The sequence below is a fragment of the Prosopis cineraria genome, unplaced genomic scaffold (genome assembly GCF_029017545.1).
Source record: "Prosopis cineraria cultivar Desert tree isolate PC_DT_omini unplaced genomic scaffold, ASM2901754v1 PC11, whole genome shotgun sequence".
Lineage (NCBI taxonomy): Eukaryota > Viridiplantae > Streptophyta > Magnoliopsida > Fabales > Fabaceae > Prosopis > Prosopis cineraria.
Window position 1 is genome coordinate 23345777 of NW_026555342.1, and position 14919 is coordinate 23360695.

Below are 14919 nucleotides of genomic sequence, written 5' to 3' on the forward strand. Positions count from 1 at the left end.
GCAATAAGAGTCTAGTAATTTTATATGCGAAAACATGTATATCCAATATAAAATTGATTGACTTTTACTGGGATAAATTTTTTTAAATGGATTTTAAATGTCATTCTCTTAATATTATTTTTATAATCTGAAACAAAACTTTTAATTAAAAAACTTAAAAAAAAAAAATACTCCTTAAACGAGAATCAACAATTCACGCCATTCTGGATTGCTTTGTCCTCTTTGTCCCTTCAGATTCGAAGGGTTTCGACTTTCGATCCATCTTCTCGACAATCTCACTCCCTCAGCCTCAAATGGCTATTCTCACAATCCAACTCTTCTCCGCCAAATTTTCTTCTCATCTCTCGAACTTCTCTTTTACAAATCTACTCATCCACAACCACAAGCTCACAACCACCCGAATCTCGTGCGCCCGCAGCTTCAGCGAAGCAACGCTCGCTGTCAGGATTCGCAAAATCAACTCCGACTTGCTTCAGACGGAGGAGGCCATGAAGAAAAGCCGCGCGATTCTCTTCGGAGAGCTGTGCGAGTACCTCAGCTTGAAGGAAGACGAGGCGAAGCACAAGTGGAGGAAGATCGATGAAGCGGAGAAATCGGCTTTGATCAAAGGTTTTGTGGAAGAGTGGGGTTCGAATTTTCATCCATTATCGGCGAGATCTGCGAAGGAGATGATGGAGGAGTATTTGCGAGAAGAGAGTGATTCTTCGTCTGAGAAATCATCTTCTGCTACTTCTGCCTTCTCTTTCCCTGGATTGAAGAGGATAATAGGGTTTTCAGATTAGCAAGCAAGTGAGTAAAAAATCCACCGTTTTTGTTGTTCATTGATCACAATTTGATTGATGAGAATGAAAGGCGTTTTCTTTTTTAATTAAAAAAAGTAAAAGAAAAGGAAAAAGAAGGGCGCTGCATTAGTTTTTCTCTCTTTTTATTATTTTTTCCTTCTCTCTGCTAATTATCATGAGATATTAAATGGCTATCTATAAATTAGATTGTTGATGTGCCAAAAGCATAAATTGATAGATTAACTTTAGATGATTTAAATGTGTTTTTTAATTGAAAGATTAATATTAAATAAACATGATTGTTATGGTATTAATTTTTCTGATACAGAGAGAATCTACATGTCTCGTCTTAGTTGATTTTCATGCATTCAATTCCTCTGATCCCATCTCCTTTTTTTATTCCCATGTATAAATAATTTAGTATCCATTGAATTCATATCATTTTCAAAATTAAGATAATAACATTGGCTTTTTTTTCTTGGAGAAACCAACTTCAAAGTTGAGGACAATAAATTCAAAAATGTATTTAAAGCATTATTATCTGAATTGACGTGGCACAAATTCTGAAAGCCTTGGTGTCTAGTACCAATTCCATTATTGTTCAAGCTCATGGAACAGCAAAGAAATAAGTCATATCATGCAAAACTAGTAGATCTGTTACCTGTCAAAGCACATACGTACTATCTTCGATTCTGATTTACATACCTAGAACAATGACCTCTATCTCGTTAAGTGCCTAAGATGTTTATTAGCAATAACTTCTATGGGTCTGAGTAGTATTGCATCAGGTTTGAGAGATGAACTACACTATTCACGTTTATACTTACCAGAGTTTATTATATTATGCATAGATAAAATGTAAAGAAAGTTTTGATCATGCCATGGATTTATCGGGCCTTATTACTGCATGCATGATAAACCCACATGATCAATATGCCTCTCTTTAACTCTTTTAGATTAGCATGTAGTGTAACAGTTTGTGGATGAAGTGTGATTAGATACACCCGAGTGAATAACCCACCTTTGAACTTGATTGAGGCAAGAATAGTTGAGGTTTGCATAAATTGACTAAACACCTGTTTACAGTACCCAAAACACTATTCACGAAAGTGGAGAGAATCTGTTTTGCATGACCTCTTAGTAAGATTTTAAATTTCTGCTTACTCAGTTAGTATTATACCGTACAGATAACCTGCTTTGGCAGAATCAGAGCACCCCTGAAAGATAGTGGTGTATGATTCCAGATAAAGAGAGTGCCTGATTCATAGGGTGCCTGCCCTAATTACTTTAATTATCAAATCCTCCTGCACCAGTAAAACCAGCTAAGAGAATTGTAGGCTGTATAATGACACTAATTTTGAAAAATAATACTTGAAATAAGAAACAGATTAATCTAATGGGAAACAATGTGATACACATGACCATGATACTCAGTCATTTTTCATCAAAATTGTTGAAAAACTAGATAAGTCCTGTACATTATAAAGAGTCTTAGAAATGAATTGGGCTGTTCATGGTTTGTGAATTGTGCAACTTGTTATAAATTCTAGATCATAGTCTATCCCTGCCCTTTGATAATTTTAGAGGATTTATTACTTGCAAAGAACATGTAAGCATGGTATGAAAGCTGCATTTGGGGATTTTCTTCACGCTCTTGATCCTTTCTTACTGGGAAAACAAACACTGAATCAAACTTAAATTCCTTCTCCAGTTTAATTCTCATTCGCTGCCACTCTTATAAGAGCTTGATCCCCGCCAAATACATTGCACAAAATAAATAATATTTTAATAAAAACTTTTCAATTGAATGACAGTATTAATAATAATAGTGGAATAGATTTGAATGATTTCTATGAGAATTTCAAAATCCCAATTGAAATATAAGAATGATGATGGTGTAATAGAGGTACAAAGCTTAATGCTAACTTTTAAGAGAGAAACCGTGCCATTCATGCTTATAAATAGTGTAGTTTGTGTGAAATTTGATAGGTACGTGGATATGGATTAGGGAGCAAGTTTGCTTGGTAAGCTCTTTAGCTGTTGTTTTTGATAAATTGGAGGAATCATCTCAGAATAAGGGGAGCTCTTGAGCGTTCCTTCAAACAAGAGGCAACCCATAAGCTTTTGGAATTCACCCTTTTGGAGGTAAAGATAATTTCACGTACATTTTAATTTTAAGGTATTAGCTTTGTTCCATTTTAGAACTCTACGAACTTCAAGGCATGAAGCTTAAGCTCAACATTGTAACATGTTAGAATTCCTACGTTGGATAGAGCTAGGGTTAAAAAAAAAAAATGTACATATGCAAGAAAAATTAATATTTTAAGGTTTTAGGTTAAGAAGCGATATCAGATCCATTTATATATCTATATATATATATATTTTTTTTGATATGGCTATTTTCTTATAAGGTTATCTGATCGGGTCACATATTCGACCATTGGTAGCTTTCTTGAAGACATTTTCTACATTTATACATACTCAAACTTCAGATTTCGTGCTAAAGTGGTTATAGCCCCTTCTACTAAGACCTTGTGCTTAAACATTATTTGATTGGGTCAAATTTGAACATTGTTAGGTCCAAATTGGGGTAGCTCTTCCAAAGATTTTTTTTTTTTTTTTTGGCATTTACATGTACTCAAAACCAAGATCTTGTGCTTATATACTTATATAAGTTAACTTACTCCCTCCAGTCTCTATTATAGGATGCCTTTTAGAAGAATAAGTGACCCAAGAGTTATAATTAATATTTTTCAATTTTACCCCTAGCAAAATACTAAGGAGAATTTAGTTCTAATTCAATGTTTCTATATGATTCCTCCAATGTTGTGTTTCTCTTTCTCTCTAATAGGGGTATTGATTTTTAATTTAAAGGTATATTTAATGAGTTAACCATCCTTTCTTAATTTTGGTTAGGTGGTTGAAACTGATTTGTGACAGAGACAGAAAAAAAGGGGGGGGGGTTATATACTTGCTCTCAAATAAATGAAAAGTTTCAGAGGATTTTCTTGGAATTCAAGGCTCTATCAAGCTCAACAAATGATGTTAGAGATAATCCAACCGATATGTTGGCAAAGTTGTTGCCGGCTGAAAATTCAATTATAGCTTCAGAGCTTGAAGCCCTTGGAGGCTTGGACGGTAGTAGTTATATCTAATTTCCCGTTACATGAAATTTTCAATCCAAGGTGGAGAATTGTGGGGTGACTTGACTCTTTTTCTTTTTCTTTTTTTTTTCTTTTTTTGGATGTCCAACCCAAATTGTGCTGAAATCCAAAATTTTGTAGGGATCTCAATCCAAAAGGAATTGTTTATGCTTCTTTTTACTTGAAGTCGAAGTTAGAATTTTCTAGCTTCTAGTTTAAAGCATTAATATTTTAATATTTGCAGCTATAGAGTTCTCAGTTGTGGAGCAACTATTTTTGTTTTTAATTTTTGAACTCAACCTTTTTTTAATAATTTTATTTTATAATTTTTCAAAAATTATTTGGAAGATAACTTAAAAAAAAAACACTGCATTATTAATAAAGGTGCATACAATTTAATTCAACCTATAAAATTTATGAGGAAACATAAATCTCATGTGGCCAGTAAAAGTGACACCCTATAACAGGGACAGAATATGAATGAGGGTGAAGTTACATTTGTCCTTGAGTTATTTTCTGAAGAGTATTTAGTGTTTTAAACTATTTGTCAAAACAATTTTGTTCTTAAAGTAATTTAAACATAGTATATTAGTATATTTGACCCTGATGATAAATGCTTCAACGTTGATTGTTAAAAATGTTGATTGAGATTTTAGCAAGTGAAATTGTGACTTAATATGTAAAGTAGATTCAAGTTAAGATGTGTTTTTGTCCATGTCCTATTTTTTGAGTAATACTTAGTGTCTTAAATAATTTGTGTTGTAACAATTTCGCTTTAAAAAAATTAAAATGTATTTTAACTTGGATTTATTTAGCATGACATGTGGCATTTTTAGTTAAATTCAAGTTTCAGACAGTATTTTTAATGATTAATGTTGAGATATTTAACATTAGGGATGTATATGTTATGTCTTAATTGTTTTAGGGATAAAATTATTATAATAAATAGTTTGGGACATCGGATGTTTATAAAAAAAATAGCACAAGCATGAAAATGTACCTTAATTGGCTGAGTAAAAATGTTAAACAAAGCATGCAATGTTTTGTGTGGGGCTGAGTGCTTGTGGGGATTGTTCCAAAAGAATCACTTACATGCGTCATCTTAATTAATAAGGACTCGCAAATCATGGATGAAAAAATGAATGAAATGAAAAAAGTGATCTTACAATTGCGAAATTAACTCCCCTAGACGCAAAATGGATGTTAGATTGAATATTATTTGTTGGGAGAATTGCGATGAAGTGCCGCAATAGATAATTAATTTAAAATAAGAATTAACATATTTCAAAATTAGATTGCAAGATCAAAAGGTTAAATTGAAATTATTAAAAGCTTAATAGAACTTGTCATTTTATTAAATTTTACTCATTCATTTTTCAGAGTAAGTTGTAAATTGGAATGTTTAATATGCATAGTTTGATTAGTTCTTCTTTACAAATTGACAATTAAATGTTAGTGAAATACTTTTTCCAGCTCAAATTATAAGATATTTTTGGACAAAATTTCACATATTAATAAACTTCATTAAATACACTTAACAACTTTATCTTTTTAAAACAAAAATATAAACTTTTAAAAATACCTATCATTTAATATATTAAAAAGAAAAAGGATAAAACTTAATTATAGAGAGAAAAAGGGTAACATTAAAATTGATATATTTAATAAAATTTTAATTTACTTAAAATATCTTATGAAGCTTATTTGTTAAAATCTTATATTAACTTGCATTGATGGATACTAAAAAATTTATTCGAGGGGAAAAATTTATACTAAATATAAATATTAATTTTTTGAAGCAAATGTAATTTTAAATACTAATTAAAATGACATATAAATAAACTATAAGAGAAGTTTAACAATATATATATTAATGCCATGTGTATCATAAATTTAGTTTTAGAGAAAATAGCAATTGAGGATCTCTATATCAAATTTATATTCGTCAAAGATAAATTGTTGTCAAAACTCGAAGAAAAAACAAATCCCAATGAATTTTTATTAATTTAGAATTAGTTATTGTTAAAATCCAAATGGATACTTGTTAATAAAAGATTAACATTAATCGATAAGTATTCATTCAGGTGTTGACTACAACTGATCATTGATTGATATAAATTTCATACAAAGGTTCTTAATTTTATTTTTCCTTATTTTTATAATAAATACAAGAATAAACAATATTTTTAAACATGTATATATACATATATGTTTGATAGTTTTAAAGAGAATATGGGGCAATTATAATTTAAAGGGCACAAGCATAATTTTATCTGAACTTAGGTAAAATTTTTGCTTTTCCAATAGGGTTACATCCTTGTTAACCTGTCAATTCAACAATACTTACTTCCTCTATTAAAAAATATAAGGCATTTTTAAAGGAATTGGATGTTAAAAATGTAAGGCATTTTTAGTCTTTTGAGGTATAATCATTATCTTTTTTTCAAAACGCCCTTATTAATAGTAACTTTATATTTATTATAGGGTATTTAATAGGGATAAATATAAAAAAATAAGGTTAGTTTGAAAATAGATAACTAATTTATTAATAGATAATATTCGGTTAAAAATACCTTACATTTTTTAACAGAAGGAGTATATGTTAATTCATTAAGGGGACTTGTTAATAGTATTGCTTGTTAAAATGTTAGTTGTTAATCATGATTAGTTGTTAGTATAAATCTATATATGTGGTTGAAAGTTAGGCTTGTAAGTAGGGAAATTATGGTGTAATCCCTCATTTGTTTCTCCTCAGTTTGCGGATGATTGGTTTATCACCATTTAGGCAAGAGTTGGATGTTGTATTGAACTTGTTGCTTATTCTTGATGAATATTATAATTCAATTTCATTCTTGTTATTTCTTTCTTTTCAATATGCTTAACCAGTACTTTTGCATGTACAATCCTTTTGACTTACCACAATATGAAGTAGACTTACTATATTCTTAATTTAACTTATCATTTTAATATCAATACTTGTCAATTTATTAGTTGGTTAAATGAGGGGTTTTAAACTCATGATCTCTTTGCTCATTTCCTTATTAGGTGGCCAAAGGGAGTTTTAATAAGTCCACTTCTTGTTATAATAAGCAAGAAGTTTCGAAACAAGATTCATTTCATATATATATATATATATATATATAATTTTATGCATTATAAGATTAAAAAGGTTTAATGGCTTGGTATTCATCAATTAGTTTTCCATGACCTAAGAAATCATAGATTCAAACCCCTATATCATCTTAGAGCATCAATTGTCCACCATCGCCTGATATATAAATAGTCTAGTTATATAGGTATGTTAATCCTTATTTTAAATAATTTATCTATTATGGTTCTTTATTAAAATTCTCTCTATTTATAGCTAGCTTAAAACAAAAAATAAAAGGGTCAAAATGTGAAGGAGAGTTAAGTTAACCATATTTAGAAGGGAAAGTGGGTAATTTAGTTAATATAACTGAGTGTTGTTATTCATGAAATTTGTAGAGAGCAGAGCAATTCCCATATTTATAGTACCATGTTTTTTTTCCATAAAAAATGATATCAAGATAAATGTATAATTAGCATTTCTTTTAATATAATTGCCCATTATTCATGGGCTGAGTCAGGGCCATATTGATGACAAAACTCTCTCGACTGGTTAAGTTAGCGCAACCTCTTACTAGTTGTGCAACGTGTTCATTGATTAAATGTACAATTAGCTTATCATATTACCATAAAGACTGTATTTTTGTTTTTATTTTTTAAGTAATCCATTCTATTTTGATTATTTCTAACAATCGAACGGCTTTTTATACTGCGAAAAACTGGCTGCATGAAAATCAAGAAAACTATGATAAATATTGCGACGTAAAAAACTTGATCCATTTGAGAAGAACTGGCTGCATGAAACAACATGGGAAGAAATTAGTGGAAGACTGATTATATGATAAGAATCCTCGAAACGTTGTAGAAAAAGAACACAAAGATTGAGGTTAAAATTTTGCATTGTGGTATTGTGGTATTGAATTGATACACTTGGAAGAGACGAGGATATTTAGGTTGATAATTCACATCATAGTAGAATTGTGCGATATTGAGAGTGGACATGATTGATTTTGAGTGTTGAAAAACAATAATAATTGATTGATGAGAGTTAATTGAGAGTAACACTGATAGTATATTGTACACACACATATATAGGCTCTAAATTTAATATATTCAAAAGATTTTTCTTTTTTTCTTTTTGGATTTTAGGGTTCAGTCTATTCAAAATATTTTCAGATAAAGTTTTATATCGAGAAAGATATGTTTAGTAGTTTTAAGATAATATACAGTTGAGATTTTAATATTATTAAGATAATATAATAAAACTAAAAGAATGTTAATGTAAATGGTATATTTTTTTGGTGTCTAAGTTGTTGTTAGTATTAAATATTCTGTTTTTTTTTGGGCACATGTTCAAAAAATATTTTTTATACCTTTATTTTTATTTGTTTTGACCATTTATTGTATTTTATATATTCTTTCATGATTTTAAGTAGGAGATTTTAAAAAGGACTTTGTTTCAATAAATAAAAATTTCAAAACTCATTCCTATTCTTAATTTTTAAAGAAGTATTGTGAAAAAATTAGGTTGAAGAATTTTTTTCATTTTATTTTGTAAATTTTTTAATTTAAATGATGATTTTTTGTAATAATAATGAGATAAATTGAATCGGTAATATGATTTCTCAACTTCAATATCACTTTTATACCTTTTTGTTTTAATGAAGAAAATTAAAATGAACAACGAAAATATTAAAATTATATTTATAAAAATAAATGATAATAAATTATTTTTAAATATTTAAATAAAATTTTCTCATTAATAAATTTAAACTTGGGAAAATTATATATATCCTACAAGAGACTAGAATACAAATAAATATCATGAAATTCAGAAATTATAATTAAGTCCCTTAGGACTTGAGTATAATTTGTGGTAGAGGATGCATTTGTATTATAAAATATGAAATATGACTTATGAATTAAAAAATTTTTATTTGTAAATTGTGAAGTTACAATTATAAGTGAAAGGTAAATATGACATCAATATATTATTTATAAAACATGAAATATAACTTGTAAATTAAGAATTTAGACTTGCAAATTATAAAGTTTGTAGTTATTAGTGAAAGGTAAATAAGATTTCAATCTATTATTTACAAAACGCAATATATGACTTGTAAATTAATAATTTTTACTTGTAAATTATAAAGTTTCAGTTCCAAGCAAAGGATAAATATGATTTTAATATATTGGTGTTTTTTATTTTAGCAAGTAGAGCAGGAGCATAAAGGTCTTTTTTACCTAAAATTTTTAATCACTCTCAAGTTTTAAGGGAATTGACTATATTTTTTTCAAATTTGCAGGATCTATATGTTGATAAGTCCCTTATGTTATATGTGACCTTGATTTTTCCTATAGACTTTATGCTATTTGGTTTTCAAAAGTTTTGTTGGGCTCTTTTATGGTTGAACCACATGGTTTTGTTTTGGAGCTCGTCTTATAATTTTTTTTTTCTATTCACAAGATTAATAAGAAAATTTTGGTTTCATAGATCATTTTATAATTTTTTTAAGAAAACAATTTAGAAAAAGGGTTCAAGAACCATGGATGAATGTTAAAACAGGCAATAATAAATTATATTATTATGACAGAATTGCAATGAGGAGTCTCAGAAATAAAAAATTTGTAAAAGGTCCAAAAATTTCAGATTTTTTTACAAGTCCAAAGTATTCATATTGGCTTATGATATTATGTTTAATTTAATTTTTAACAGTAACAAATATAGATTAGTTAAATATATATATATATATATGTATGTATGTATGTATGTATGTGTATGTATGTATGTACGTATGTATGTATGTATGTTATTTTTCTATATATCTAGTTAACTATAACTATGGAATAAATGTCTTAAAGTGTTTCTATTTATATTGTTCCATGCTATATGAGGTTTGGAAAAATGGTTTATGTGCTTAAAAGTTACTCAATTCTATCATATTTTTCTTTATACTAAGATGATTATATATTCAAGAGAATTCAAAATGTTATTTTTTTACAACTTGGATAGTTATATTACATATACTCAAAATGGAGTTATATTATTAACATTTGAAGTTGATGCTTGAGTTAATAGTTTTGGCAATAGTTGGTTTTGACCTTTAGCCAGTATTTTTGTCATATCTCTTATTATACAATTTTGTTTGATGTACAACTTATTTAATTTAAAATTATACTTGTGAAGCTTTCTAAATACATCTATTTTTCAAAATGAATTTTATATGAAATTGTTATGATTTTTTAAAGTTGGCTTTTGAAGCTTCTAGTACCTCTAAAAAATGCTACTAATTTTTGCTCACCATTTTGATCATATCTTTTTGTATACATTGCATTCGCTGTTGGGTCTTATTTTGTTTGAAACTAGACGTTTAGAGCTTTCCAACCATAAGTCATTTGCCTGATTAGGATTTAGAATGAAAGAGTTATGACCTTTAGAAGTTGATACAAACTTTATTTTAAAACTATGTCCATTATTTTGAAATAACCAGTCTTATTTGAGAATAAGGTCACTTATCTTTACAAGCATCAATTTTTTATGCTCTATTTCATGTGTTTGTTCTCGGTCTCTTTGATTCTCATTCCTTGTTCAATCCTTTCACATTTTGAGTGTTGTGTTTACTCTATAACATTCCTAAAATCCTTTTAAACACAATTTTGGCCTGGATTAAACTCTTATTAATGTTTTTTTATCATCCCTTTCCTAAATTGTCAAGAAACTCAAAAGCTTAATCTCTATTTGATCTACCTGAGTTTCTTTTCAAAGATTAAATATTTGACTTGATGTTAATCTCTTAAGGACCATTTTTAATATCTAAAAAGTATTTTAGCTGCTCTCATAATCAAAATATTCAAAGTTTGAAAGCTTTGATGTGTTTTTTGTTCATAAACTCCTTATTTCAAAATAGCACCTTTATTATGAAATAGCTTGTTTGTGTGTGCCTTTATTCAAGAACAAAATATCTTATTTATTCTAGAATAATGATTGCTTATTCTAGAATAGGTTTGTTTATTCTAAAATAATGATTGCTTCTCAGAATCTCTTTCCTTTTCATTATTTTGGAACAATGCACTTATTTAAAAACAAAATATCTTATTTCAAAATACATCATCTTTCTTCAGGATCTTTCTTCAGGAATATATATACCTCTTATTCGAGAATAGCTTCTTTATTTTCAAATAAAGCTCTATAGATCACCATGTGCATAAACTTATTTCGGTATATGTGAGCTATTTCTAAAGAGTCTACTCTATGCATTTAACTAAGCCCTTATTGCATATTAGGGGGACTTGTTAATAGTACTTTTGTACATTCAGTCCTTTTGACTTATCATGTTATGAAGCAGGTTTGTTAAAATCTTAATTTAACTTGTCACTTAATATTACTTACTTATTAATTTATTAGGTGGTTAAATGAAGCATTTGAACTTATGATCTCTTGGCTCTCTTTCTTATTAGGTCGCTAAAGAGGATTTTAACAAGTACTCTTCTTGTCATGATAAGCAAGAAGTTTGGAAAATTTAAAAAAGATTTATTTTACACACACACACACAATTTTATGCATTATAAGTTTAAAAAAATTCAATGGCTTAGTGGTCATTTATTAATTTTTGGTGAGCTAAGAGATCATGGGTTCAAACCCCTTAACCACCTTGGAGTATCAATTCTCTTATTGTCTTTGTTTATAAAAATCTATTGATTCTTATTGACTTAAAATATCTAAACATATAAAAAAGTTAATATATTTAAGCTTAATCTTAATACATTAGGCTTTTGGGCGGGCCGAAATAGCCAATTTATTAAATATTGTATTATATTATTTTTTAAGTCAATTTTAATTTTTATATTAAAAATTAAGATTTTTCAAGAAAATAACACTACAACACCCCCTTTTTCCCATTCTTATTGAAATCAGAGCAAGTATTGAAAGAATAAAAAAAGAAAGCATAAAAATTAATCACTTGTGCTTATTTTTTAATATTTTCAAAATTTTAAAACAAATAATTATTAGAACATTAAAACTTAATTTAAGAGCACAAATATGTGAACTGAGAGTTTGGGAGAGGGTTTTTGAGGGCTAAGTGAAAGCTAAGGTGATGGTTAACTTTATATTATTAATAATAAAAAAGAATATTCATGTTCAAATTTGAGCTTAGCTTAAATTTTTTCATATTTATTTGGTAGTCTAAATAAGCCAGAAGTATAGAAACATTTCTAAACTCTCAAGCTTGGTTTTAAAATCTCATGGGCTTATTTGAATTTAGCTTAAATACCACCTTTACATTAAAGGGACTTAGTTACAAATCTAACAAAACTATAAGGATTAAAATATTAAATTTTTCTTTATAAAAAATAAAATTATTTTATATTTTATTATGATAATTTTTTTTGACCTGTATTATGATAATAAATTAATGTACCTTCTACTTGAAAGTGAAACTCGAAATACGGATTCTTTTCAATATCCGGATGATTTTTAAAAATTTAAACAATCATCCAAAATTTTATTGAAACGATCGTTCTTGGGGGAAAAAAAAAGATAATCTGATTTTGCATTAAAACCTGAAACAAAAGCCCTTAATCCATCTAAAGAGTTTAAGATATAACAAAGATTATCAAGCAATATATATATATATATATATATATATATTAGTTTTAAGATAATACAATTGAAATTTAAATGTAGTTAAGAGAATGATATATTTGTTTAGGATAATATTTAAAATTTAAGAACGTTGTGGCGACTTTTTTTTTTTTTAAGAACGTTAATCTAAAATGATTTTTTTTGGGTATTTTAAAATGTTATTATAAAAAAAAATACTTATTACCATAGTTTTCTTTTTGGGAATCATCAAAATATTTTTTTCTTTTCATTTAAAAAAGATAATACATGATTATTTATCAATAAAAATACAAACGAAATAAACGTTTTTTTTTATACTTGCATTTTTGTTTCAGGGATTTTTATTATTTAATGATAATAAAAATATTGTTTGTATACTAGTCATATTCTTTTTATATTTTTATACTACTTTTTTTTATGCATTTAAGTAAAGAAGATCTTAAAAACATATATGTTTCAAGAGCCAGATACACTTTTCCTTGAATTTTTTAATCCTAACCTTAAATTCTAGAGGTCATTCATTGTTTATTTTTCACTTTTTTTAAAAAAAATCGGATAGAATATGATGATCAAATCATAAAACCAATTCTGGAAAAATAAAATAAATATGGAAACACAAATGATACAGCCAAATAGATTCATTAATAAAAGATTCTTCATATAATTTCTAAGAATTATTGCCCACAGGCATAGAATATCGACATAAAGGACATAGATGACTAGTTTTCAGCCACCGAACGATACAAGTATGATGAAAAACATGGTGACATGGCATCATCGAAACCTCAACACCATCACAAAAATATTCCAGACAAATAGAACACTGATTCTTCTTAACACTGTCTTCTTCAAACTTTGTTTTGTTGAGCGATTGAATTGCTTCTTCACATGTCGGAATCATTCTAACTCCAGCCATATGATCCAGATCCAGACCATGAATGACTTCGACATTCTCACGAAATTCAACAATAATATCAATAGCCAGAGGATAAGCAATGAAACCATCTTCAAAAATAGAAGGACAAGGTTGATCATTGTTGAACCATTGTCGAGCAAGATGAATGACGTTGGGAAACAATCCATCAAGTACTTGAAGATCGAGAAAGTGATGATAAATATTACGACGTAAAAATCTCGAACCATTCTGGAAAAACTGGCTGCATGAAATTACATGGGAAGAAACTAGTGGATGACTGATTATATGACAAGTGCCTTCTGAACAACGTTGTATGAAATTCACACAAAGATTGAGGTTAAAATTTTGCATTGTAGTGTTGTGGTATTGAGTTGATACATCTTGAAAGAGATGAGGATATTCAGGTCGATCCTTCACATCATAGTAGCATCGTGCAACATTGAGAGTGGACATGATTGATTTTGAGTGTTTGGAAGACGATGATAATAGCTAGATGAGAGTTAATTGAGAGAACACTAATGGCGTATATATAGGCTCCAAATTCAATCTTTTCAAAAGATTTTTTTTTTAACATTCAGAGAAAGATATATTTATTTGTTTTAAGATAATATACAGGTGAAATTTTAATATTATTAAGATAATGTATAATCTAATAAAAAATCAACTGAGAATATTATTACACATTAGGTTTAATGAATTTTTTATATTTAACATTATATATTTATTAGTATTAAATACTAAGTTTTCTGTTATCCTTTTTTTTGGCAAATGATAAAAAAAATCTTTTGTATGCGTTTGTTTTTTTATTTTTTGGCCTTTTATTGCGTTTTATATATTCTTTCATGATTTTAAGTGGGAGACTTTTAAAACGTCTTCGTTTCAATAAATAAAATTTTCAAGTTATTCCTATTCTTAATTTTTTAAAAAGTTATTATTAAAAAATAGGTTGAATATTTTTCTTGTTTTATTTTATAAATTAAACTTTTTAATTTAAATTATGATTTTTTGTAAGATAAGTTTGATTTGGTAATATGATTTCTCAACTTTTAATATTTAATTTTAGTGTTTGTAAATTCTGCTTACTTTTTTTTTGTTTTGTGAATTAAAATTAAATTAATGAAAATTATTCAATTATATTTATAAAAAATAAATATAAGAATAATTTATTTTTATTTTGTATTCTTTAAATAAATTGTCCACATTAATAAATTTAAACAAATCCTTTCAAGAAATTTCAATAGGATTTGTTAAATTGAGATAGGCATATATCATGGGCACTAATTCCAGTTAATACTCTCCAAATAACAAGCAATAAGTTGATAATTAATATATTATCGCGTAAAACCCATATATTGTAGGCGTAACTAG

The 14919-nt window shown here is 27.6% G+C and overlaps 2 protein-coding genes across 4 annotated transcripts; one reads left to right on the forward strand and one right to left on the reverse strand.

The window, feature by feature from the left end:
* Nucleotides 1-204: 204 nt before the first annotated feature.
* LOC129285095 (uncharacterized) lies at nt 205-4105 on the forward strand. Of its 3 annotated transcripts, none has more exons than XR_008587073.1 (3): nt 205-789; nt 2753-2927; nt 3699-4105. XR_008587073.1 is itself a non-coding variant. In XM_054920645.1 (2 exons), exon 1 carries the CDS (start codon nt 294-296, stop codon nt 780-782), a length of 489 nt encoding a protein of 162 aa, XP_054776620.1. In that variant the 5' UTR covers nt 205-293; the 3' UTR covers nt 783-789; nt 3699-4105. The 3 variants fall into 3 exon arrangements, 1 of the variants encoding a protein (XP_054776620.1); XR_008587074.1 differs by having other exon boundaries at nt 2772-2927; XM_054920645.1 differs by lacking the exon at nt 2753-2927.
* A 9197-nt stretch (nt 4106-13302) lies between these two features.
* Nucleotides 13303-14004, reverse strand: LOC129286350 (uncharacterized). Its single transcript, XM_054922329.1, has one exon. The coding sequence runs from the start codon at nt 14002-14004 to the stop codon at nt 13303-13305; it is 702 nt and encodes a 233-aa protein (XP_054778304.1).
* Between the last annotated feature and the right edge of the window lie 915 nt (nt 14005-14919).